We start from the raw sequence: 27,226 nt of genomic DNA, 5'->3' as shown, positions 1-27,226 counted from the left end.
AATCACTAGTCACATGTGACTCCGGAGTACTTGAAATATGACTTGTACAGTTGAGGAAGGTAATATTTAATTTTCTTTAATTAATTTCAGATAGCCACATGTGGCCACTCGCTACCTCATTGGACATTGTAGTTCTAGCAAAAACACTGAATATTCTAATATAGTCTCCTTCATTTTTGAGTATAGATTATAATATGTCCATCCTACCAGGCACAGGTAGAATTTTTGAAAAAAAAATTAGTAGATTCTTTTTTTTTAAGTTTATTTATTTTGAGAGAGAGAAAGAGACAGCAGGGGAGGCGCAGAGAGAGAGGATCCCAAGGAGGCCCTGACACAGGGCTCGAAATCATGAACTGTGAGGTCATGACTTGAGCTGAACCCAAGAGTCAGACACTTAACTGACTGAGCCACCAGTTTTGGGGGCACCCGCAATTTTTTTTCAATTTTTAAGGATTATTTATGGAATGGATTTCCATGGTTTCATGCTGATTATCTTCATTTTGTTTTTATTAAACCAGTTTTAAATTGGAATTAGTCATATCTTTGCTTAGAAATTATGCCCCTCGAGCTTCCATACTTAGGACATATGTCAAGAAATGATGATATTAGCCCTCTGTCCTGGATTCTGTGTGTTATCTTGGAAATAGTAGATAGACTTTCTTTGTTACATTTTTAAAGACCAGTTAAACTTTGGTTCTATTTTAGGCAATTAAAAGAAAACGTAAATACTTCTAAGCTTAAAGAATCTAGCACTGGAGGTACTTCAGCAAAAATAAGGACTAAATTCTCCAGGCACAGTGGTTTTCTTCATGGATTAAGTTTTAAAGTAACAATAATGAAGGAAGTACTATACATATTTTATAGCTGAAACTCAATCAGATTTCATACCAAGCTTAAGCCCCACTTATCACCACTCTTCTCTAGTACCCAAAGACATTTCATTCATACTGGAACATCCCCTTCTAAAAACAGACAAAAATCAAAATCATCCTATCTCTTAAAAAAAAATCCAACACTTCTATTTCCCTAAGGTCCAGCTATTCAAAGTTCTCATAGGAAAAGAAGCATGAGCACAGAACAGAAGTTTTCATGTTGTGTTCTACCTTCTTCCCTCTGCCCCACTCCCCCTTTGTTTATTCCTGGATAGTTGTTAATGAGCATCATAACAATAGTACAGAAAATAAACCAGTGACTAGATCACTCAAGACTTCCTTAAAGAAAAAGAAAAAAGCATCCTGTTATTTTAACTTATTAATTTCCCCAATTTATAACAATAAGCCTTATCTGTCATCCATGGCAAGTGACTCTTGGTATTACATGTTTTATTATAAATGTCTCCTTTTTCACCCTCTTTTCCATAAATAAATTCTGCTCTGTAACTAATCTATATGCTATTTTTATAACCAGTCCTGTTGCACCTTATTCTCTGAAAAATCTTAAAACCCAAATGTTAAAAATTATCTTAGGCAATATTTTGGTAACTGACTTTTACTATACCATGCAATTGTAAAGATTAGATATGGTTCTGTAATATTTCAAAACTTGCAAAGCCTTTCCAAGTGCACAAATGGAGTAGTTAGAATAGCTCCAAAGAAAGACCAGTGTAAGGAGGAGGATAATTTTCCTAGTGTAATATGGTGGTTAGGATCAGGATCTGTGGACGTCACATAGACCACAATTCCCATGCTGACTTCCTAGCTGTGTTATCCTAACCAAGCACTCAGTCTTTCTAAAATTTCATTTAAATCTGTAAAGTGAGGATACCTCATAGAGAGCTAAGGGGGAACTGACTAGCTAATATATGTAAAGTTCTTAATCCAAGGTCTGATGCATAAGAACCACTCAATCAATGTTAGTATTTGTCATGGCTGCCGTGTACAGTTGTGCAGGAGAGCAAGTAGGAACTGAAATCTTGCCTCTTCCCCTTGCCAAGACATCTGCTCCGACACTGGCCTGCAGGACAAAGAGGCAATCTTAACTAATGTTCCCAAGCCATTTACCTGCAGGGCGGTGTCTGTCCTAAGTGGCACCCTTTTCCAAATTGCATGTGGCTAGTTGAAGCCCTGGTCAGGGTTGATGAAGGTGACATTCTCTCCATCGCCACTACACAGTCAGGCAATGGTAGGAAAATAGATCTAGATCTAGACTTCTAAAGTCCAGGCTTCTGACCCCAAATTTGGTTGTTTTTCTATAATACCCCTTTGCCTTTCTGTATTCTCAAATGAAGGATGCCTATGAAAGTGTTTTGCGTGAAACAAAAATGTTACTTAAATGTTAGCTGCTATTTAAATCTTGCATTACTCATCAAGGTACCATCTTAGTTCTTATATGACTCAAAAGGATATGGTGTGGATTCAAGAAAAACTGTCATTGCAAAATGTGGTAGAATTAAGATTTATTTCTGCCACTAGGAGCCTGGAGACACAAGCATCAATGGTTATGCTAATGAAGCAGGTGTGTTAGCAGAGCTCTACTGAAGTAAGAGGCTAGAATGACAGAGGACAGTTGGTCTGGGTGTGAAGAACCTGCTGTTACCAATAAGATATCATGTGGCAGAAGCGACTTTCCTCTTTGGAGGCAGACCCAGATCTTGTCCTAGCACTTTTTCTCTCTGCTGAGAAAAAGATACTGGAAAACACAAAATAAATTCATTCTGCTCCCCCCCAAAAACATCATCTTTAAAGCAAACCAAGTTGAATCTACTTTGTAAGTTTGTTTAAAATCTTTAGTTAAACTCACAAAGTTCAATTAAACGTGTTTAAAATTCTGCCTCTAAAGTCAGACCCCAAAGGGTGTTTTGCGGTTTATGGTTTTGCTGGACCTGAGAGGATTCACTAGTAGAAGAATCCTTCCTCCTTGGAGGTCTTAAAATTGAAGAGCTGGAGAAATGCTCTAGTGTGGCACTGACACTAGGGTTGCCACTAGTTACACGTGGCTACAGGACACTTGAAATGGGGCCAGTGCACATTGAGATGTACTGTGAATGTAAACTACACCAGATGTGCAGAGCAACCCCCCAATCGATATCTCATTAATAATTTTTACATTGGCTACATGTTGGAATGGTAATGTTTGGATATACTGGGCTAAATAAAAGATATTATTAAAATTGGGGCACCTGGGTGGCTTAGTTGATTACGTGTCTGACTCTTGTTCTCAGCCTAGGTCTTGATCTCAGGGTCGTGAGTTCAAGCCCCATGTTGGGCTTCTGTGTTGGGTGTGGAGCCTACTTTAAAAAAAAGATACCATTAAAATTAATTTTACCTGTTCCTTTTTAATTTTCCAGAGTGACTATAAAGAAATTTAAAGTTCCAAATGTGGTTTGCATTATATTTCTTTTAGATGGTGCTTCTCTGGACAATGTATAGATTTGGAGACACACATTTATTAGGTTTTAAAATCAAAATCATTGCTACCTAAGCATCACAAGAATGCTTTGAACATATAGGAATTATGCTATTATTTTAAAATCCCAACCACTGTGTTGGACTAAAGTGTTGCTGAAGCTCTCCAAACAATGCCATCATGCCAGGAAAATGTTTCCTTCCTGTTGTCATTGTTTTCCCATGAGACCAAGTGAAAGTTTAAAATAATGCATTTTAGATAAAATAATTATGCTTTTTTTCTGTAAGTTGAAGCAGGAAAGAGAAATTGATAACTGTAATGTCAAGTAACAGAAAACTAATTTTCCCTAATTTTGTTATCTAACTATACGAACAATAATTACAGAGGCAGATGTTTCAGTTAAAAATTGCTACTTTGGTCCATTTCAAATGAACTCGTTTTTAATTCATCAGGCATGAGACAAAGCATAATCTTAAAGCATCAAGTTAGATTATAGAAGCGTCCAGTGCTGAGAAGTGGAACACGTAGCTTTATGTTGTACACAGCACCATCTGCTGGACAAATCTGTTAACAATTTTGAAAAATTCTGGAGGAAAAAGTAAAAACACTTAACCAAATGAAGATTATGTTAGGGTGTCAAAAAACAAAAAGCATACCAAATACTATCAGTTAAATCCTTCAGCCTGTTGCCATAAAACTCATTTTAAATCAGTTGCTTAATACCTACCATAGTGCAAAAGGAAGGGAAATAGAACAGCTACCCCAAACCAACTAGCTGGGAAATGAGAATGGGGCCAAGCCAAATAAACATTAACCACACCGAGCCTTATATGTGCCTGTGTAAATGGATTTGCCAGCATTTACATCTTTTTATAAAACATTAGTAGGTCAAAATAATGATGTCAGACACCCTGACCCACTTGTCAGACAGAATGGGGCTCTTGGCCCTCTGAGGACAGGGAAGCAAGGCTGAGAGATTGGGTGCAAGCTTTTATGACCTTTAGTGCAGATGAGAATGGAGGCCAGGGTGCCAGACACAGCAGGTCTAGGGCCCTTGGAGTTCGTTGTGCTTCTGTATCTGCTGCACATGCTGGGTTACTGATTTATGGTGTTCAGCTTTAAAGAATTATATATGATCCTGATTTTGAACATGGGATTATATTATTTGTTTTTTGCCTTCATATCGTAGTAATGGTTTAAACAAAGGGTTGAAGAAAGTGCCATAATGGAGCTAATTGCCTGAAAGCCATGACTTTTTATTTACATAAGTGGAAAACTAAGCAAATGTGGAAGAACATTTTCCTGGAAAAAATACATAGAGAAGCCAATGCATAGAATATAAAGTTTCTGCAATCCTGGAGGAAACCCTTATAATGATTATTCCAGCATGAGCAAACACTCCCTAACTTCTCTTCCAGAAAGCCTTCCCTAAACCCCAGACTAAGTTAGATCCACCTGGTAAATATGTCCACAACATCTGGCCTGTCTTCTTCCATAACAAGCAACTTTGAACTTTGCTATCTTCCATGATGTACTATAAAGTCCCTGTGGACAGGGACTTGGCTTGACTTGTTGACAGCCATATTCCCAGTGCATGTAGCAGCTCTTGGCACAGTATTGTCACCACACCATAACTTGTTGAATGAATGGAAAAATAAATGTTTTGTATCCAAGCCTATGTCCCCACTCTTGATGATACATTTCCTTAATAATTCAATGGCCTATACCCAAGAGAGAAAGCAACTTTCTAAAGGAAGGGGTGCCACAACCAAATGAGGAGAGGTGGTCTGCATGGAAGGGAAAGGACACAAAATGATTAGAAATTAGTTTTCAAAAAATAATTTTAAAATATAATTGTCAGAAATTGTATGGATTGCTAAAACCGGAGGGGAAAACAAATAGATAATTCATTGTTTCTAGACAAACATCATTAGCTCTCAATGCATTGTACAAATCTGAATAACGAAGAAGATCCTTACCTTGCACAAAGATGTAAAATAATGCTGATCGAGACAGATATAAAGTGCATACTGGAACTGAATAAGAATAGGAGTTAAATTTCTAAAATTGTACCTGTACATGGGACCTCTCTGTAATCTTTGCAATTTCCCATGAATTTATAATTATTTCAAAATAAAAGTTGGACAAAATTGGAGAGGTTTCTATTATGTTTACATTGAGGAAGAAGGATCAAGTTGTATCATTTGGGGTTTTTTTTCCCTGCAACTTCTTGGACAGACTTATTACAAAAGTTGCATATTCAGATGAAGCTGAATTTGAATTCCGAGGAGATGAACGTCTATGATTTCCTGAAATATTTGACTGAATATATTACAAGTGCCCTGGTGTTCCACATATTCTATAGCCAGAGTTGAATGTTACAGACTTGTCTTTTATTTCCCTCATTTCTCCCAATTTATTTATAAATTCTTATATTTAATACTTTGTAATTAGTGAAACTTTATTTTGAAAACTGGAATGAAATTAAAATGACAGCAATTAAGATTCATACACCGTAGAGATATAGACATAATGTGTTGTTGTTGTTGTTGTTGTTGTTGTTGTTGTTGTTTAATCCAACCTTAGATCTGCCACAGATTGGTTTTCTGTTTCTCCTCTATTCCAAAGCTGTATGACCTTGGAAAGAATAAGTAGCTTGAATTATTACATGAACAGAACTATGCTGGTGGCTTTATATCATTTATTTGTCATATCTACCCCAGAGGACGCTTTTCTTATCCTGATCTTATAGACAGGGAACATTAAGGCTCAGAGGTCAGGAACTTATCCAAAGTCCAAGCTCGCTGGTTGGAGAGTTAGATTTGAGCCCAAGGCAGCTGTCTCCAGTGACTTCCCAGAGAACCATCCTGGCTAGCTTGCCCTTTTGAAATCTAATATTGTAGGCCTCAGTTTTCCCCCACACCTCATATCAAATTCTCCTTTCTTAGAGGATCATGCTGAGCAGAATATTCACCTGACTAAAAATTAAACTCTAGGTACAGAAATCATCCTTTGTGAAAACTTGAGGTTGTATTCCTTCTATAGACTATTCATAGTCAAACCTGACCCCACACTCACAAACAGCTTTCAGAAAACAAATTTGGTATAGGAAAAAGAATCATGGTCCCATCTGACCAACTTATCTAGATATTTAATCATGTGCATGTAAGAGTGAGGCAAAACTAATCAAGGATGATCATTTGAAAGCTTTAAGATTAACCCATTTAGTGGGAACATGATTTCACTCCTGTTATTTATGCTTCATTGTATGATAATCTCCGTAACCATTTATATTCACAAAGCATTTTTTGATTCTTCTTGCTCTGTTGCAAAATCTCAGTTACAGAGAAAGCTGTCCCACCTTTTACAAATAAAGAAACTGAGTTACAAGGTGCTTGAGAAATTTATCATTAATCAGTGAAGTAAGAAAACTGTAGAACATTAGTTTCCATTTATTGCACAGCAGAAAGTGCCACTGTAATCAGAGCTTTCTGCTCATAGAGCAAGCCAACAAGAAGGGACATCACCTTCTGGACCAGGGTATCTGCATATCTGTCCATTACTCATCCATTTATCAGCTACCACCCCTGTGCCAGGTAATCTGCAAATACATTGTGTTAAATCATGGTTAAAGTCCATGTCTGTGTGACTTCATCCCTTCTCCCTGACCCTGTTCCTAGATCTAGGTTCTAAGCTCTAAAGCAGACAGGTCACTTTGGACAGGTCACTTATTCTCTTTGAACTTCACACACCCTCTTTACCAAATGCTTTGTGGGACAAATAGTAACTGACTTGCCAGAAAGTAGACATTCAGTGAGTGTAAATTGTAACATTCCTCCTGACCAAGGCTACCTGTTTCAGAACTCATCTTTCTTTTCCCTTAATCGTGTGTGTGTGTGTGTGTGTGTGTGTGTGTGTGTGTGTGAGAGAGAGAGAGAGAGAGAGAGAGAGAGAGAGAGAGAAAGCTTTACTAGTAACAGATTAAACAGAGAAAGAGAGGGGGTTTTAGGGTCTTTTCATAGTCTATCAATCACCCTGAAGGGTAAGAAGCTCTTTATTTTTATGTCATTTTCTCCTTTAATTCTATAGGTATGGAGTGGTTTAGTAAATTTTTTTTAAGCATTTAAAAGTAATGGATAGGGGCACCTGGGTGACTCAGTGGGTTAAGCGTCTGACTCTTGATTTCAGCTCAGGTCATGATCTCACAGTTTGTGGGTTCAAGTCCCACATTGGGCTCTGTGCTGACTCAAAGCCTGCTTAGGATTCTCTCTCTCTGCTCCTCCCTCATTGTCTCTCTCTCTTTCTCTCTCTCTCTCTCAAATAAATAAACTTAAAAAAAAACAGTAATGGATATTATTGCCTCATAAGCTCCCCTTCTCATATTGAACCATCCTTGCAATGTTTTTCTTTTTTTTTCTTTTTTTTTTTTATGAAATTTATTGACAAATTGGTTTCCATACAACACCCAGTGCTCATCCCAAAAGGTGCCCTCCTCAATACCCATCACCTACCCTCTCCTCCCTCCCACCCCCCATCAACCCTCAGTTTGTTCTCAGTTTTTAACAGTCTCTTATGCTTTGGCTCTCTCCCATTCTAACCTCTTTTTTTTTTTCCTTCCCCTCCCCCATGGGTTCCTGTTAAGTTTCTCAGGATCCACATAAGAGTGAAACCATATGGTATCTGTCTTTCTCTGTATGGCTTATTTCACTTAGCATCACACTCTCCAGTTCCATCCACATTGCTACAAAAGGCCATATTTCATTTTTTCTCATTGCCACATAATATTCCATTGTGTATATAAACCACAATTTCTTTATCCATTCATCAGTTGATGGACATTTAGGCTCTTTCCATAATTTGGCTAGTGTGGAGAGTGCTGCTATGAACATTGGGGTACAAGTGGCCCTATGCATCAGTACTCCTGTATCCCTTGGATAAATTCCTAGCAGTGCTATTGCTGGGTCATAGGGTAGGTCTATTTTTAATTTTCTGAGGAACCTCCACACTGCTTTCCAGAGCGGCTGCACCAATTTGCATTCCCACCAACAGTGCAAGAGGGTTCCCGTTTCTCCACATCCTCTCCAGCATCTATAGTCTCCTGATTTGTTCATTTTGGCCACTCTGACTGGCGTGAGGTGATACCTGAGTGTGGTTTTGATTTGTATTTCCCTGATAAGGAGCGATGCTGAACATCTTTTCATGTGCCTGTTGGCCATCCGGATGTCTTCTTTAGAGAAGTGTCTATTCATGTTTTCTGCCCATTTCTTCACTGGGTTATTTGTTTTTCGAGTGTGGAGTTTGGTGAGCTCTTTATAGATTTTGGATACTAGCCCTGTGTCCGATATGTCATTTGCGAATATCTTTTCCCATTCCGTTGGTTGCCTTTTAGTTTTGTTGGTTGTTTCCTTTGCTGTGCAGAAGCTTTTTATCTTCATAAGGTCCCAGTAATTCACTTTTGCTTTTAATTCCCTTGCCTTTGGGGATGTGTCGAGTAAGAGATTGCTACAGCTGAGGTCAGAGAGGTCTTTTCCTGCTTTCTCCTCTAAGGTTTTGATGGTATCCTGTCTCACATTTAGGTCCTTTATCCATTTTGAGTTTATTTTTGTGAATGGTGTGAGAAAGTGTTCTAGTTTCAACCTTCTGCATGTTGCTGTCCAGTTCTCCCAGCACCATTTGTTAAAGAGGCTATCTTTTTTCCATTGGATGTTCTTTCCTGCTTTGTCAAAGATGAGTTGGCCATACGTTTGTGGGTCTAGTTCTGGGGTTTCCATTCTATTCCATTGGTCTATGTGTCTGTTTTGGTGCCAGCAATGTTTTTCATAAGATCCTATTGTCATGTTTTTCACAATTTGGGTTCTGAGTCTTTAGGGACAGACATAGGGTGAAGTCTAAGACTTTGCTTCCCAGACATGTCAAGTCATAAAGTCACCTGAATTGACTGTGAAAAACAGCTTTTCAGGTTCCACTCCTGGCCTACCAAGTCAGAATCTCCAGGAGAGAAACCTAGGAATCTGTGCTTTTAATAGATAGCTCTGGTGATCTTGCCAGATCTTGCAAGATCTTATGATCTTGCCAGATTGGAGCACACACGAGCTGGGTTTTCTGTGGGTATGACTAGGACACAGGCATCATGTCTGTAGGTTTTTTTCTTGGTTTTATCTATGGAAAGGATAGGAGCATAGCAAAGATTCTTGGTTCTATATTCCTGCTTCTCTAACCTAATAATAGACCATTTTAAAGTCTGAAGACGGGGGTGTCTGGGTGGTTCAATCAGTTGAGCATCCAACTTTTGATTTCAGCTCAGGTCATGATCCCAGGGTTGTGGGATCAACCCCTGTGTTGGGCCCCACACTGAGCATGGCACATGGCACTTTCTTAAGATTCTCTTTCCTTCTGCCCTGCCCCCCTGCTTGCATTCTTTCTCTCTCTGTCTCTAAAGAAAAAGAAATCTGAGTACAAGTATATTCAGTCCTGGAAAGAATACTGACATTATTCATATATACATAATTAGACTTTATTGCTATTTGCCTGGAAATGTGACTTTTCTGGCATACTTTTTTAGTTTGCAGCACAGAACTTTTCAGAAGAGTTTGATATTCTCATAAGTTTTCAATGCCCTTTGGATAAACGTCCATTAAGTAAACAGTAATTTCTCTTATAAACACATGGACATAATAAAATTTACTGTGGATTAAAGAGTAGGAAGACAAGATCCACTTTTACCCATATAATTTTTTAAAAAATCATTAAAAGAACAAACAATAATCAGTCTACTATATATATTTTAAAGCAAGATTTTTTGTTTAATTTTGAAAAAGAGAGAGAGTGTGTGTTTGTGTGTTCAAGTGGGGGAGGGTCAGAGAGAGAGGGAGAGAGAGAATCCCAAGCAGGCTCCATGCTGTCAGTGCAGAGCCTGATGCAGGGCTCGATCCCACAAACCATGAGATCATGACCTGAGCAGAAATTAAAAGAGTTGGATGCTCAACCGACTGAGCCACACAGACACCCCTTAAAGCAAGACTTACAGAATTATGCAGTTATTTGGTATGAAAAGTGTGAGTCTCTATTAATTTCCAGTGATGTCTTTGTTCAGTGGATACTAGTTGAATACCTGCCATGGGCCAAGCCTCAATATCAAACCTCATTTAATTTAACGTAATTTTACTGTGGTTACTTCACATTTTATGAAAAGAAAATCTAGTTTTAATATACATTAACAGTTTATCAAAACTATAAATAGAACAAAAAGCCTCGTGATCAGGTGCTTATGATGGACAATATGGCCACAAGTCAGGGCTTCCCAGCTGCTGTGTGTCGACAACTTCCTTCCTCTTTCAGGCCTCTCGAGTCAGCTAAGATTATTTCATTACTGTGTTTCAGTCTCCTTTTTTTAAAGCAAGAAATAGAGAAAATGTGTTTGAGTTGAATCCACTTAAAATTTTAATAATCTGTTATATTATTGATTATATCATTTTATTATTTATACTAGTATTAGTATTATTACCATGTAATAATACACAAGCATACACTCATTATTATATATATTATAATTTTCTTTTTCTCTTTCCCTGTCCCCTAAATTTTATGTACATTATATGAATTTATACATCAACATGTAAAGATGTGATTAGTCGATTGTTATCACATTTTTTGGTGACTTTTCCATTTAATATGGCTTGGAGATATACATATTAAAACATATACTTCTAGCCCATTCTTTTTAATACTGCACTGTATTCCATAGTATGAATCTATCATAATTTATTTCACCTTTGTCCTATATGATGACCAATAAGATCTTGTGATCGATTTTCAGGCCATATGAATTACATAGTAATATTACTGTTTTTCACTTCCTCCTCTTGTCTCTTCATGTTTACCCACTGTGCACATCATTTATTGTCTAACTTATGCAGCTATCCCAACATGTAATAGCCTAGCCTTCAACTGTAGCTCTTAGAGATTATGCTTCTTTTTATAAACCAGTATTTAAATATTTTTTGTAGTCTTCACCTTTGTGTTGACTTTTATTCTCAGAAAAAAAAGTTCAAAAGGAACGATATCTTTTCTCCATTTCATCATGCAGAGGCCTGGGAATCTAAGTAATTTAGGAGGGCAGTATGTGTATATGATCCTGTTTAAGGAATGGTGCATGGGGATTCTGATATCCAAAATTTGCACAGTAGTTGTTTCTTTGGTGTGAGGCTTATATATTTTTTAATATTTATTTATTTTTGAGAGAGAGAGAGAGAGAGTGGGGGGGACAGAGAACCCAGCCTCTGTGCTGATGACAGAGAACCCAATGCAGGGCTCAAACTCACAAACCACAAGATCATGACCTGAGCCAAAGTCGGAAGCTCAGCTGACTGAGCCACGTAAGCACCCCAAGGCTTATCTTTAAAATACCTGTTAAAGGGGAGCCTGGGTGGCTCAGTCAGTTAAGCTTCCGACTTCAGCTCAGGTCATGATCTCATGGTCCGTGAGTTCGAGCCCCACGTCAGGCTCTGTGCTGACAGCTCAGAGGCTGGAGCCTGTTTCAGATTCTGTGTCTCCCTCTCTCTCTGACCCTCCCCCATTCATGCTCTGTCTCTGTCTCTGTCTCAAAAATAAATAAAACATTAAAAAAAAAATTTTAAATACAACAGTGGAGGTCAATAATTATGCAAGTTTTAATGATGATGGAAAAATTGGGTCAATTTCAGAGTGGGTACAACACAGAGTGTTCCTGAACCACTGGCAAATCCTAAAAGATGTTATAAGTCGAGTGTGGAGTAAGAACCTGAGCTTTTCCATTTACCGCTCATCGGCTGCATCTGAGATGGACACACTCACTTTATATTTGGGGTGGCTTTCGTTCTTTATCAAAGGCAATATGGCAGAGTGTGGCCTGGCTGCCTCTGCTACATAAAGCGGCCATTCTTCCCAGTCCATTGCTATTGTAGTTTCCAGGGGTGATACAGCTGTCTCTCCCTTAACTCCTCACAAATGTGCGTGCACATACCTGCAACACACACACACACACACACACACACACACACATACACACACAGCTAAGAATGCATGTTTCCCCGAGTCCCCCAAAAGGTGCCTCACTGCCTCTGGTATGTCCAGCTTGAACTTGAGTAAACTTCATGCTCACAGGATACACAGCTTGTTACATGTGGAGTCAAGAAATCTTTCTTGTTTGAAGGATGTAATTTCACGGTGGGGTCTTCTTATATTGCTCGCACTGTGTGGAGTCCCAGGCTATTTCTGAAGAACATAATCACAAATTTGAGACCAAGGTGAACAATGTCTGCTTAGCTGCAGCTGATCGGATGCACAGCAACTGAAACTAATCATCAGAATTTCTCAGTTGCCACATGAATTATGAACTCTGGGAATTCAGACTTTCAAAAAGAAGCCAAATCATGGGAAGGGAAATATATCCTCTCTGGATGGAAAACTTATCCATCCAGTTTTGTCAATTGCTGAATAGCTGAACGCCCCCCCTCTCATCCCACCCAAGAATATTTTCCTGAGCGAGCTCTTTGGTTCCTTCCTGTTTTTCTATATTAACCTTTTTAAAAAAAAAATTATTTGCCTTTGTTTTCTTTTATTTTCTTTCACTAAAAACTCAGTATTTAGATTTGGATGGAGCAGAGGAGAAGCAGATGGTTAGGAAACCACATGGACCAAATTCTAGTTCCATTTGTGATCTGAGTGGGACCCTATCTGTCTCCTATTTGACAATTTGGTGTTCCCACCTCACAGTTTGGTGGGTAATCTGTAAAATGAGAAGATGTCACCGATCCAATTACCTAACCATTCATCTTCCCTTTCTATAAATTTCTATTCAGAATAAGCTGTGATCTCAGCCCTGTATATCTGATGAAGGAGGCAGACATGTTCATAGTTAAACAATGCTAGGACCTGTTCTGTACGTGTCAGAGGTATGAACAGAGGCTTATGTGAGTAACAACAAAGACAAAACCAACACCTCTCCCTGAAGTTTGGGACTTTCCCCTTTATTTTGTAACAAGACCATCCCAGCTATGTGAACCCAAAGGTACTCCCCCACCCCCTTCTTAGCTCCTCACCTTCAATCCCATCTCCCAGGCCTCAGAAGTGACCAGTACTAATACTAGAATGTTTCTTCTACAGAATTCTCTTACAAAAGTATACAGATGTGCAGATTAGAGTTTTCCCTAAAAAGGAGCAGACTTTGCTTTTTTTTTTTTTTTTTTTTGTGCATCTTGCTTCTGTGCTCACTTTCTGTGCTTTATACTAGTCAGTCATTACCTGCCTGGCACCCTCGCATCTCACCCCCACTGCCACCTTCTCAGAGAGGTGTTTGCTGTTGGGGATCATCGTATTGAAATAGCCTCTCCCGCCCAACCCCCACTCCCTGCAAGGTGTGGCGGGAGAGCGAGGTCTCCATATAACTGTTTTATTATAATACATCTAGATAAGTTTTAAATTTTTGTAAGAGAAATTCTCCCTCACAAATCTACTTTTCCAAAATACTCTTGGCTAGTCTCAAATATTTATTTTGTATCATGTTTAAATAAGTATTTCCATGTAAATTATCAAGTTTGAACATTTTAATATGCATTTTTCTGACCAGTTTTCAGCTTCTGTGACTTGCCTACTTATAATATTTTGCTGTTTTCAATTGGCTTGTCTGTCATCTTCTTCTCAACTTGTAGCTGCCATTGATACTGAGCATATCAATCCATTATTTGCCATGTGTGACTATTACCTTTCCTTTTGTCTTTTAAGCTTACTATTTTTGCCATAGAAAACTTTGCATTTTTATAGCCAAAACTATCTTTTAGGCTTCTGGGTTTCCAGTTTTAAATATAAAAATTTCTCCTAACTAAGGCTGAGACATATTCTCTTGATTGTTTTATGGTAATATTTTAACTTTTTTAAGTAGTTAAGTCTCTCATCCAGCTGGAATTTATATTTATATGTGATAAAATATAGTGAATTATCTCTGTTCTGCCAAATAGATTTTCAATTATGTCAGTACCATCTTAAATCAGCCATCTTTCCCCCACTGATTTGAAGTTTAAATATATGACTTTGATTTAAATATATTCATTTAAATATATAATATATAATACATAAAAGTTGATATATATGCATTTATATATATACCACATATGTGTGTATACATATATAAATTTAAATCTATTTCTTGCTCTGTGTTTTTATCCCGCTCACCTATTTATCTAATCTTATATATATTCTTATATGTCTCTCCATATAAATTTTATTTTGATACTTCTAGATAACTATTAAAATCTTATAAAGTAAATTCTTCCTCACAAGCCTATTTTTCCAAAATACTCTTGACTAGTCTCGAATATTTATTTCATATGATTTAAAAAAGCATTTATTTAAATTAAACCTGCCAACATTATGCATCAGATCCGGCTTTTCAAAGAAGACCCATCTGGCTGCCCTGTAGGGAACGAATTGTAGTAAGGAGGGGCAGGTGACAGGGAGATGGCTAGGAGGTGGCTCGGACAGGGGTGGCAGGGCAAAGCCATTTCCACAACCAGATCAGCTGGACTTCGACCTTTCGATGTGATGTACAAAGAAAACTGAGTCACACTATTGGACAGCAGGGCTAGACAAATGTAAATCCTTTTCCAGAGTGAGGACAGACAGGAAGAAGTCAGTTTGGCAGTGCACAGGAGGAAAGAAGATATGTCCATTGTGGATAGGCGGATTGATGCATGAGGGTTATCTGTGGGCAGACAGAAATTGGTGTTGATGACGTTAATCATTTGGGTAATTTAAACATCTTTTAAAAGAGGCTTTCAAATAAAGTGCTAGAGCCTTTTAGACATACTTTAGACTTTATTCGCTTTCTTATGAGGCCCGACTTTCTTCTGATTCATTCCTACTTTGGCAGCTGAGGGCAGATTATTGTAAATAATCACAGAATGAGGTATCTCTTCTTACAGAGTAGAGCTCTGTTCAGATGAGGTAAATGCCAGTTTTTGAATATATGTGTTCCTCTTTCATAGAAATATTTTCCTATAAATATTATGTATGAATAGCTTGATACTGGCTTTACAAAGCTTCATATTGTTAAGGTCACTATCACTTCCTCTCAATCATAGAAACTGTTTAGACCACTGGATATAAGTAATATTATCTCTTGAAATTACACTTCAGTTTATCTCCAGGTATTGTGTAGATTGACTTCTCACAGCTTTTTCGTTCACTTGTCCTTGCAGAACTTGACAGCCCAGAGGAGCTAGGGAAAAAGCGTATCTGCAGGATCATCACAAAGGACTTCCCCCAGTATTTCGCTGTGGTTTCACGGATTAAGCAGGAAAGCAACCAGATTGGCCCTGAAGGCGGGATTCTGAGCAGCACCACTGTGCCCCTTGTCCAGGCTTCATTCCCAGAGGGTGCTTTAACCAAAAGAATCCGCGTGGGCCTCCAGGTAATGTTCACAAAGACTTGTTTCCTTGGCACATGTAGAGACCGTGTGACCATGCTCTGCTCAGAAGACCATTGTGGTAACTCACCCCAGCGATATTGCTAATCAAAGCAGTGGGCCGGTTTGGGAAGCAGTAACCTAGTTCATGAAGTATAAAGTGAGCTTAGTGGCTTATTAAATAAGGTATGTATTTTAGGGTTTTCTTTTTTTTTTTTCCAACGTTTATTTATTTTTGGGACAGAGAGAGACAGAACATGAACGGGGGAGGGGCAGATAGGGAGACACAGAATCGGAAACAGGCTCCAGTCTCCGAGCCATCAGCCCAGAGCCTGACACGGGGCTCGAACTCACGGACCGCGAGATGGTGACCTGGCTGAAGTTGGACGCTTAACCGACTGCGCCACCCAGGCGCCCCTAGGGTTTTCTTTTGAAAGTATACCTTGGTTTCTGATGAAAGATTGTTTTGTTAACCATAGGTTACTGGTCTCAGTATGTGCGACAAGAGCACCAAAAGAGCAAATATACCATTAAAGAAATAAACTGTATTTGATTTGGTTTATAATATGCCATAGCATGAAAATCAGTACTAAGGAAACTTGCAAGCTTTCACATTTTGATTTCAGTAGATCATAAACACTGGGTTTTATCCAGACCAGTTAGAACTTGTTTTGGTTTGGAAGGCTAACTGAAAATCTTGGCAAGGATGGTCTTTCTTATATTTACTTGTTTCAGCTAGACTTATTGAAAAAGGAAAATAGTAAGGAAGGTAACTTAATTTGTGTTAATTAATATAGTCTTTATTGGTTTAACTTAAAGTTCCTGTTCTTTTTGTGAGGTTTGTTAGAGTCAAGTACTCTAAACTCTGAGAAGGCCGTCAGTAACTTGTGACTGAGGACACCACCTTATTTTTCAGTGACATCAGGTTCCCTTCAGCTATCTCTGGTATTGAGTATTTTACCAAATAGCAAAGAAGCCATAAGGAAGACATTAGGTTTGGTAGTCTAGAATTGAAATCTTAAGTGCCCTTTTGTTACTTAACTCTGAAAAACCTCAATTTTTGCCTGGGCACACATTGCCCATGTAATGTTTTACTGGATGTCCTGCATAGGTTTAACATACACTAGACTCAATATTTGCTGACCTTTACTTTTAGTTAGACTAAAAGGCTTCTATGCTGTGAGACTTGATTCACTCTCTGTCACTCAAGCTCCTGTTGCCTGTTTTCTGCTGGAGAAATACACACACTGACCAGTTCCTGCTACACTGTTAAGTTGTTTTGGTTCTTTTTTGTGCCCTCCTGAAATAGTAAGGATTAAGAAGAAAGACTTTTTTTTTTTTTTTTTTTTGGTTGTCTGTTTTGAGCTTTTTCCTCCTCGCTTAAAAAGTCAATTTTCCAATGACAGAAAAATGTTAACTTCCATTTAAGGTCCTTTCTCTGTCTCTAGGCCCAGCCTGTTCCAGATGAAATTGTGAAAAAGATTCTTGGAAATAAAGCAACATTTAGCCCAATCGTCACTGTGGAACCAAGAAGAAGGAAATTCCATAAACCTATCACAATGACCATCCCGGTGCCCCCGCCCTCAGGAGAAGGCGTGTCCAACGGGTACAAGGGAGATACCACGCCCAATCTGCGCCTGCTCTGTAGCATTACAGGTTTGGTTAACTTGCTGCTGTACTTCCCTGGATGCTAGCTAACATTTGCAGTCATTCTGTACAAAGATATAAAGCCTTTGAAACATCCATGCCAACTTTATAAGCATAGGGAAAAAAGAAAAGAATAAAACATTTTGCTTGTCTGTCACCTCATCTCTGTACCTTTTATCCCTGTACCTTTCTTTAAAGATGCAGAGATCATGACTCATTTAAAATTCAGTGATATTCTTTTCCCTGCCATTAAGTGTAGTATTAATAATTGCACTCTTTTAAGGTTATTGAGGTAGTATTGAATCTCCTAGAGCAGTTGGATAATCTCTCAAGGACCTAGACAAAGGCAGTGGACCTAGTAAAACCCTTTAGACTGCAGGAGATTGGGTGGACTTTGGACAAAACAGAGCTGCCACAGAGAACGAGGAGTAGGGAAGAACAAGAGCAAAGGCATGATTCTCACCACACAAAGTCACGAATATAATCCAATAGACTAAAGCTGTAAGGTCAGGAGAACACATGTTGTGATCATCACCTGGACTCCAGAGTTAATTCATCATTTGATCATCCTAATATGATTTTTAACAGAAAGTCCTAGATTAAGATAGGTTGTTTTTTTGTTTCTATGAGTAGTTTCTATGACTAGCTGATTCCTCTTCTTACACTGGAAAATTAAATGATTTAGGCAGTACAAAATGAGCTGCTTCTTTTTTTTTTTTTAATATGAAATTTATTAGCAACTTGGTTTCCATGCAACACCTAGTGCTCATCCCAACAGGTGCCCTCCTCAGTGCCCATCACCCACTTTCCCCTCCCTCCCACCCCCCATCAACCCTCAGTTTATTCTCAGGTTTTTTTTTTCAATATATGAAATTTATTGTCAAATTGATTTCCATACAACACCCAGTGCTCATCCCAAAAGGTGCCCTCCTCAATACCCATCACCCACCCACCCCTCCCTCCCACCCCCCATCAACCCTCAGTTTGTTCTCAGTTTTTAAGAGTCTCTTATGCTTTGCTTCCTTCCCTCTCTGTAACTTTTTTTTTCCCCTTCCCCTCCCCCATGGTCTTCTGTTAAGTTTCTCAGGATCCACATAAGAGTGAAAACATTTGGTATCTGTTTTTCTCTGTATGACTTCTTTCACTTAGCATAACACTCTCCAGTTCCATCTACATTGCTACAAAAGGCCATATTTCATTCTTTCTCATTGCCAAGTAGTATTCCATTGTATATATAAACCTCATCTTCTTTATCCATTCATCAGTTGATGGACATTTAGGCTCTTTCCATAATTTGGCAATTGTTGAAAGTGCTGCTATAAACATTGGGGTACAAGTGCCCCTATGCATCAGCATTCCTGTATCCATTGGGTAAAGCCCTAGCAGAGCTATTGCTGGGTCATTGGGTAGATCTATTTTTAATTTTTTGAGGAACCTCCACACTGTTTTCAGAGTGGCTGTGCCAGTTTTCATTCCCACCAACAGTGCAAGAGGGTTCCCGTTTCTCCACATCCTCTCCAGCGTCTATAGTCTCCTGATTTGTTCACTTTAGCCACTCTGACTGGCATGAAGTGATGTCTCAGTGTGGTTTTGATTTGTATTTCCACGATGAGGAGTGACGTTGAGCATCTTTTCATGTGCCTGTTCAGGCCATCTGGATGTCTTCTTTAGAGAGTGTCTATTCATGTGTTCTGCCCATTTCTTCATTGGATTATTTGTTTTTGGGGTGTGGAGTTTGGTGACTTCTTTATAGATTTTGGATAGCCCTTTGCCCAATATGTCATTTGCAAATATCTTTCCCATTCCGTCGGTTGCCTTTTAGTTTTGTTGATTGTTTCCTTTGCAGTGCAGAAGGTTTTTATCTTGATGAGGTCCCAATAGTTCATTTTTGCTTTTAATTCCCTTGCCTTTGGAGATGCATCAAGTAAGAAATTGCTGTGGCTGAGGTCAGAGAGGTTTTTTCCTGCTTTCTCCTCTAGGGTTTTGATGGTTTCCTGTCTCACATTCAGGTCCATTATCCATTTTGAGTTTATTTTTGTGAATGATGTAAGAAAGTGGTCTAGTTTCATTCTTCTGCATATTGCTGTCCAGTTCTCCCAGCACTATTTGTTAAAGAGACTGTCTTTTTAACATTGGATATTCTTTTCTGCTTTGTCAAAGATTAGTTGGCCATACATTTGTGTGTCCAATTCTGGGGTTTCTATTCTATTCCATTGGTCTATGTGTCTGTTTTTGTGCCAATACCATGCTGTCTTGATGATTACAGCTTTGTAGTAGAGGCTAAAGTCTGGGATTGTGATGCCTCCAGCTTTGGTTTTCTTCTTCAATATTACTTTGGCTATTCAGGGTCTTTCATGGTTCCATACAAATTTTAGGATTGCTTGTTCTAGCTTCGAGAAGAATGCTGGTGCAATTTTGATTGGGATTGCATTGAATGTGTAGATTGCTTTGAGTTGTATTGACATTTTAACAATATTTATTCTTCCAATCCATGAGCACAGAAAGATTTTCCATTTCTTTATATCTTCTTCAATTTCCTTTGTAACAAAATAAGCTGCTTCTTAACTTTCTTGATAGTTCTTGTATTTTTTTAAAAATTTAAAAATAAGATAATTATATTGTCTATCTGAACAACTAATCTTTGCACCTATAAATTGCACTTACAAAGTGTGCTTTATAGCCTGTGGTTGCCCCAGGTTTAAAATATTCTTTAGTTGCCAAACAGAAAAATGATCTCTAAAAAATGTAATATCTTACAAGAAGATCACTATAAGGTAGCACTAGTGCTAGAAGGAGAATAGAGGAAAACTACCTTTAGGGCATGCCATTAATTGAAAGTTGCTGAAGTTTTGCAAGTTCCGGCTGTGCAGGAAGAACAGGATGGTGAAGAAGATATTATAAGGGGCATCTCCCATGATGACATCAAGGTATCTGCTCTTGTTCTCTCAGGAGGCACCTCGCCTGCTCAGTGGGAAGACATCACAGGAACTACACCTCTGACATTTATAAAGGATTGTGTCTCTTTTACAACCAATGTTTCAGCCAGGTATGGAAATAAAGGATTCCCAAAAGCACTAAGGAATTAATTTTATTAACTTTTGGAAAGTAAAAGTTTTCGTGCTCAATACCACCAGTATGATTAATTTTAAAAATTTTGATGGTGAACTTGGGCCTAACTCAGAAATGTAAAATTCACTACTGTACATCATTTTATCCAGTTCTTACAAGCAGCTCTACGGTGCTAGACTTGCTTCTGCTAGTTCTCAGCAATTTGTAAAAACCTATTTCTGTTGATCGTTGTGGAAATCTGGCCCCTTTGCTAAAGGAAGACAGCAACTTGTTTTTAATTTTTATAGTCTCAAAGAAAAAAGATAGGATTTCCATGTCTTTCCCATTTTCTTCCATAAAATCCGTATTCCTTCTAATGTAAAGTAAGAGATTAAACTCTTAAGCAGGAGTAGAAGGGAAGGCTCATCATGGGTAATTATACGAGGGGAATAAGAATCTTATGGGAAGGACAAGGGAGAAAAAAAATCCTTAGCATTTCCTCAGCAAAGGAACAAACATATAATAAATGTAGACCTTCTGTAAGCAGAGTAAGCATCATTGCTGTTTGTTTAAATGAACAAGTTAATGTTTTGGTATCAGTCCCTTATATGCTTTGACTTTTTAATGATGATTATTTTTAAGATTTCACTAAAATCATCTCATTTTCACACTTCTGTGTTTCTCAGATTTTGGCTTGCAGACTGCCATCAAGTTTTAGAAACTGTGGGGTTAGCCTCACAGCTGTACAGAGAACTAATATGTGTTCCATATATGGCCAAGTTTGTTGTTTTTGCCAAAATGAATGATCCTGTAGAATCCTCCCTGCGCTGTTTCTGCATGACAGATGACAAAGTGGACAAAACTTTAGAGCAGCAAGAGAATTTTGAAGAAGTTGCAAGAAGCAAAGATATTGAGGTACCTTGTTCATAACAAGTTTGTTTTATTACATTCCCCGGATATGGGGTTGTCTTTTGAGGTTACAATAGCACTTATTAGAAATATCAAGCTCATGATTGGTTTCAATTTTTGGTTAAAAAATTTGATATAGACTTATCCTCTAATGTTTTATGTGTCTTTGTGTGAGGCTATCTTGGTTTAAATGTAGTAGTAATGAATCTACATCATGGTCAGTGCTTCCCTGTGGTAACTTGAATTGTTTTATTTTTATGGTCACTGTCTTTAGCACATTACTATGATTTTCCATTTGCAAACTCAGTAAAAGTATTGGAGTAAAAAAAAAAACAACCAACTTTCAAAGTCTGTATGAATATGCGATTGATGTCAGCACTTTCTCAAACATGTCTAAGGTTGCTAGAATAGAATTGAATATATAATTCTGTCTTATACATGTGCATGATTTGGTTTCCAGTCACAATTGTTGAATTGTGAGCCTGAAGAGTTATTTTTGTGGCAAGTAACACCATAGAAGTAATTTCCTAATAAGGAGACAAATGTGACATAGAAATATGTCAGTCTTTTAATATTATGTGACTTAAAATTTCAAAATTATTCTAATTTAATTAACATTAAATTATGTGTTTCTTTTACTCCAAAAGGTTCTGGAAGGAAAACCTATTTATGTTGATTGTTATGGAAATCTGGCCCCACTTACTAAAGGGGGACAGCAGCTGGTTTTTAACTTTTATGCTTTCAAAGAAAATAGACTGCCGTTTTCCATCAAGGTAAATCATCAATAGACTGAATTAAAAAAAAAAAAAAGGTGGGGAGCGCCTGGGTGGCTCAGCCAGTTAATCTTCTGACTCGATTTCAGGTTAGGTCGTGATCTCACAATTTGTGAGTTTGAGCCCCACATCAGGCTCTGTTCTGGCAGTGCAGAGCCTGCTTAGGATTCTCTCTCTCCCTCTCTCTCTCAATAAATAAATAAATAGTTTTTAGAATGAGCTCTTAGAGAATAAAAAGAAAAAAAAAGTTTAATGATTTATCCAGTTTGAAATAACCCACCAAACTTGAATTCAGAGGAACAAGGTCAGATTTTGCCCAAGTTCTCCCCCAGGGCACTTTTGAGCCAGGAAAGCTTTGTAATTAGCGAAAAAGAGCCTTTACCTTTTAAACAGCTAAATGATTGTTTCTGTTTAAGCAAATATTTGTCAGACCAAACAATCTAGAATAATAAAATGCATCAGATCTCATTCATGCTTATTAATCAAATAATGGCTGAAATCCAAGCCCCATAATTAAGTTCCATCTTAATGGAGCCCAACTCCATCTTAATGGAGTTTCTGGAGAAACTTCCTCCTCCGAGAACAGAAGGACATGGGACAGTTATTTGCTGTTATTATTGTTGCTAAAACAGAGGCCTTGGGAAAGAGAAATTATTAAATGGGAAGAAAATGTATATCACCCAGACTATACAGCATATTACCAGGGTAAAACAAGAAGACACAGCCATCCCGGGTCTAATCTAGGAACCTGGCATTCTAAATCCCGTCGAGCTTACATGTGACCACGGTGGTTGTTCCGTAACTATTACCATCATCTTTTCCCTTTACTTTTCTTGCCTCTTGAAGTGCTCTGTAAAATAAACATGTTTAATCCTTGTATAGACAGGAATCCTCAGAAAAGTCCCTCTCTATAACTGTCAACCACCTAAATTCTTCTAGATTAGAGACACCAGCCAAGAGCCCTGTGGTCGTCTGTCTTTTCTGAAAGAACCAAAGACAACAAAAGGACTGCCTCAAACAGCTGTTTGCAACTTAAATATCACTCTGCCAGCACATAAAAAGGTATCTTTTGATACTGGTTTATCGTGACTCTCTTCCCCTGGTCCTGAAGAAGTGGGCCCTTGGTATGCAATTAAGGAATGCTTTGTAACATGATTCAAGTTCCTGAAACTCCAGTTGTATTAGTCTCTTTGTGTAAATTGAGTCTTGTTACCGTGGTGTCAAGTTGTTATGGTTTGTATGATGGAGTCCTCTGTATGGTGCTTCTGCTTCTGCTGGTAGCTCAGAGATTTTTATGCTTTCAAATGATGTCACACATTAATTTGCCGTGGATGTACAGTTCTTGATATTTTGTGTTGGCTTCTTTTGATTTGCTTTGCTCTCTTGATTCAGCTTGCATTTTGTGCTTTCTACTCAGTCCTTTTCATATCCTGATATTCTTTTCCCTGCTGTCCATTATAATATTCCTTGTCTCTGCAATGCCTCTTGGAACCAAAAGGAGACAGAGTCAGATCAAGATGATGAGGTAATATGAACACTTCTGCTTTTACTCTATCAGAGATAGAATAGAAATTGAAACTGTATACAAGAAGTTACAGCGGGCTGAAGTGGGGAAACGGATTATATGTTGGCAGATCTTAGCGTAAGTGAGGTAAAGGGTGTACGGTTTTCTTAAAAAATGGTTTACTCTTCCTCCACATGTACATGAGAACACTCCAGGGCATTCAGGAATGTGATCCCGCTAGTGTTTGAAAAAGAGAAACTAAAATTCTTTAAACATTTTTAAATGTAGTAGCTTGGCATGTATAAATATACATTTTTCCATATTTCCACCTAGTATCCACTCTGTGTAACAGTCAAATCAAGATTATGAGTAACATATGAAGTTTTATTGTATAAGTCAAGTTGTTCTGTGTAATACCAACTATGTGTTCCATGGCTACTGATAAATATTTGTCATTTAAAGAAAATTATCTTGGCCATTTTTAAGGGTATTGTAGAGTAGTTCCATTTGGTTTTGAATGAATTTTTCCTTATGAGGAATCTCCTAATATTTTTCCAAGTTATATGATAATTGGATTTTTAAAACTCATACCCCAGTAATAATAAATAGAATCTTATTTCTAATAAAGCCATTAACCCTTTTTTAACCTCATCTACACTTTATGCCTTAGAACATATAGAAACAGCAGCAGTAATCCGAATGAGACGCCGTGTGCCCTTTTCCCTTGAATGTACTCACATAGAGGGAGTGTACATCGTGATATATGTGTTTTAAATATGAAGGATTTGGGAAAATTTACTGCTTAGCATCAGAAGTCTCTGTAACGCTCGTCTTGTATTTGTAGTTCCCTGTAGTCTGCTGTGTTGGTGCTCTTATATTTGCTAAATGATGGGAATTTGGTTGAGACAGTGGCTGGGGTTGTAGAGTCACAACAGGGAATTACCATTTTCATGAGGAGAATCCATACGAAGAAAAATAGAGATAAACCAGTCATCAACATGCCATCCTTCAAAATGTTTCAAAACCATACAGAGGTCACAAGGAATTTGGACACAGTCTCTCTCTCTTTTTTTTCTTTTTTAGGCCGAGAAAGCAGATAGAAGACAGAGCTTTGCATCTTTAGCGTTACGTAAGCGCTACAGCTACTTGACAGAGCCTGGAATGAGTGAGTTTTCTAACACATTTACTAATCTATGTGGATGTCTATAAGAAGAGACATTTTTTCTGTACAAATTGAATTTGGGGGTCATTTGGAAGCCCAATGGCAAAAGAAAAATTGCCTTCAAGGAAACTTTATCATGAAATGTAACTGATACTTTGTACATAGTTGAAGATGTGAAGCACAAACACCCTTAGATCATAACCTCAAAACAGGTTTTTTTTTAAAAAGCCCCTACCTATTTTAAAATTTAGAAACATCTACTCATTACTTGTCTTTAAAAACCTTGATTTCACTGTGATTGTTAACTGTCCTACGAGATAATGCACCAATGCTGCTTTAAATCTAAGCTCAAAAGAGAAAATATTTTTATATATGCAGGTTGGTAGAAAAGTGATAATGTAACTTTGATTTTCATCTCATTTTTCATAATATAGGTAGGTCATTATACCTCAGTCCTGATTCTCCTTCTTCCCAGTTTGCAAGAAGTGTATCTTCCTACGTTCTTGAGGCACTTGCTTATTGAATTCGTATCTCCTCCTTCCTCTCTCCCTCTCCGCCACCACCCCCACCCCCCACCCATCTTTATTAAGTACCATTTCCAAGGCTAGTCTTCACTAGACTGGTTAAGCCCTTTTCTTCTTTCAGTGATTGTTTTGGTTCATTGTTAACTGGCTTGCAAGTATCAGGGTATAAATCCATTCAGTCATATTCATTCATTCCATCTCCCTCCCCACTTCATCTTCCCCTATCCCCTCAGCCCTCCAGAGAATCCCTCCATCAACAGGAGCTAAGAGTGCTGAGAGTAGCACTGTGTTTGCTCCATCAGAAAAGGAGTTTTACACAAATAATTGTTAGTGAATAATTTCTGGCTGTTTCCCATTACTCACAGTTAACTTGAGTTCAGGGAGGATTGGAAATTACAAATAAGAGCCACATCTTTGGTTTTTCCCACCTTTCCTGAGTTCTTGTTTCTGTGGGCCAACATAGCATATTCAATGTGCAGCAGGAAGACTCTAGAACTTAGCTTAAAAGGTCTTAGCATAATCTTATGGAGTCTAGCTCCTTGACTACTGGTGGAACTTTTATATCCAGACACAAAACGGGGAGCATAAGAGAAATGGAGCTCTACCACACTCATAAATGTTTTTCCAGATCTCAGTTTTTGTCTCTAGCATAAATATCTAAATCCTTCCAAAACCATAAGGGATGAAACTAACTCCTCTTATTCTACAAAGCAAGGACAATATATGTGTATAAGTAGATGGTTTTTCAATAAGACTAAATATTCTTTGAGAACTTTTCTTTGGAATACTATTTTGCCTCAAATCTAAGGCTCTCAGAGGGTAGCTGGTTGGGACTCCCAGGCAAAATACTTAAGATTTGGACAGGCTCCATGACCAGCTTCTTTAGGTCCAAGGTACCTCTGGGCAGGTGAGCTCCCATATGATTCTGGTCCCTAAAGTATTTGGGGGACTATATGAGTTTGAGGTAAGGTCTGTGCTAAGTCAACTAAATTTTTTTCATTTATGCAAGTGTTGCTATTTTTTAGTTAGCTTCGGTTATGGTATAACATTGATAGAAGGAAGAAGGTACTTTTCTCTGTTTTATGAAAGGGAGCATAATAGTGGTAAACAGCGAAATGGAAAGGACTAAGAACTAAAAACTAAGGAAATGTCATGGCCTCTGAATTGGTGTTAGAACTGCAAGTGACACAGCTTTTCTCTCAGTACCCTGTCCCTTCCACCCCCACCCCAACCTCCCAAACAAGAAAGAATCTGGTGTAATTCAGTGCCTGACATCCAGAACCTCCCAGAAATTTTCTTTGTTATAAAGTGCATCACAAAATATGTGTCATTTAAGCATAAAATGTGTAACCAATCAGTAAATTGGCTACTTCATGCAAAGTTAAAACCATACATGTGGTTCAGAAGACTACATTGCTTGATGGAGCCAGCCTTCAGTGGTGAAGGAGAGATGCTTTGCCAGTTTCTGGTAGTTATAAAAATAAATTCTCTTGAGACATTGGGCTGAGCCCAAGTCACTAAAGTGAAGGAATCCCCAAATCTTCCATTTGCAGTATGGTGTGTCCAAAATATATTAAGCAATATAATATTGAGAATTATGACTAGGAGGGATAATGAACGGGTGAGTTTTTCCTCAGTTCTTCCACGTTTCTTTATTATAATATGTAAGCTTAGAAGAGGACATGTTCTGAATATTTGAATTTAAATGTACACTAGGAATGAAAATCTTCACCCTTGTGGGAGTAGCTGCTAATCCAAGGACTGGATTGTAGCAATGGCCCGGGCACAGCATGAAGAGGAGCATAAAAGATGAAGCAGATTGTCATTTCCTCTTCGCGTTTCACTATTATTCTGAACCAGTGCTTTCTGGGAGCG

At 38.1% G+C, this 27,226-nt stretch overlaps 1 protein-coding gene across 19 annotated transcripts in view; it reads left to right on the top strand.

Moving 5' to 3' along the window:
- ANK3 (ankyrin 3) overlaps positions 1–27,226 on the top strand; it is a 697,552-nt gene that overhangs the window by 624,026 nt on the left and 46,300 nt on the right. For 16 of the 19 annotated variants that reach the window (XM_043596402.1, XM_043596395.1, XM_043596398.1 and 13 more), the window contains 8 exons: positions 15,579–15,790; positions 17,233–17,440; positions 20,381–20,477; positions 21,166–21,394; positions 22,036–22,161; positions 23,101–23,223; positions 23,660–23,686; positions 24,749–24,830. In XM_043596402.1, coding sequence (XP_043452337.1) covers positions 15,579–15,790; positions 17,233–17,440; positions 20,381–20,477; positions 21,166–21,394; positions 22,036–22,161; positions 23,101–23,223; positions 23,660–23,686; positions 24,749–24,830 — 1,104 coding nt within the window. The remainder of the gene's footprint in view (positions 1–15,578; positions 15,791–17,232; positions 17,441–20,380; positions 20,478–21,165; positions 21,395–22,035; positions 22,162–23,100; positions 23,224–23,659; positions 23,687–24,748; positions 24,831–27,226) is intronic. The other 3 variants (XM_043596412.1, XM_043596410.1, XM_043596413.1) reach the window with 1 other exon arrangement.

This window comes from Prionailurus bengalensis, chromosome D2 (assembly GCF_016509475.1).
Source record: "Prionailurus bengalensis isolate Pbe53 chromosome D2, Fcat_Pben_1.1_paternal_pri, whole genome shotgun sequence".
Lineage (NCBI taxonomy): Eukaryota > Metazoa > Chordata > Mammalia > Carnivora > Felidae > Prionailurus > Prionailurus bengalensis.
This window is presented reverse-complemented; position numbering and strand designations above follow the sequence as displayed.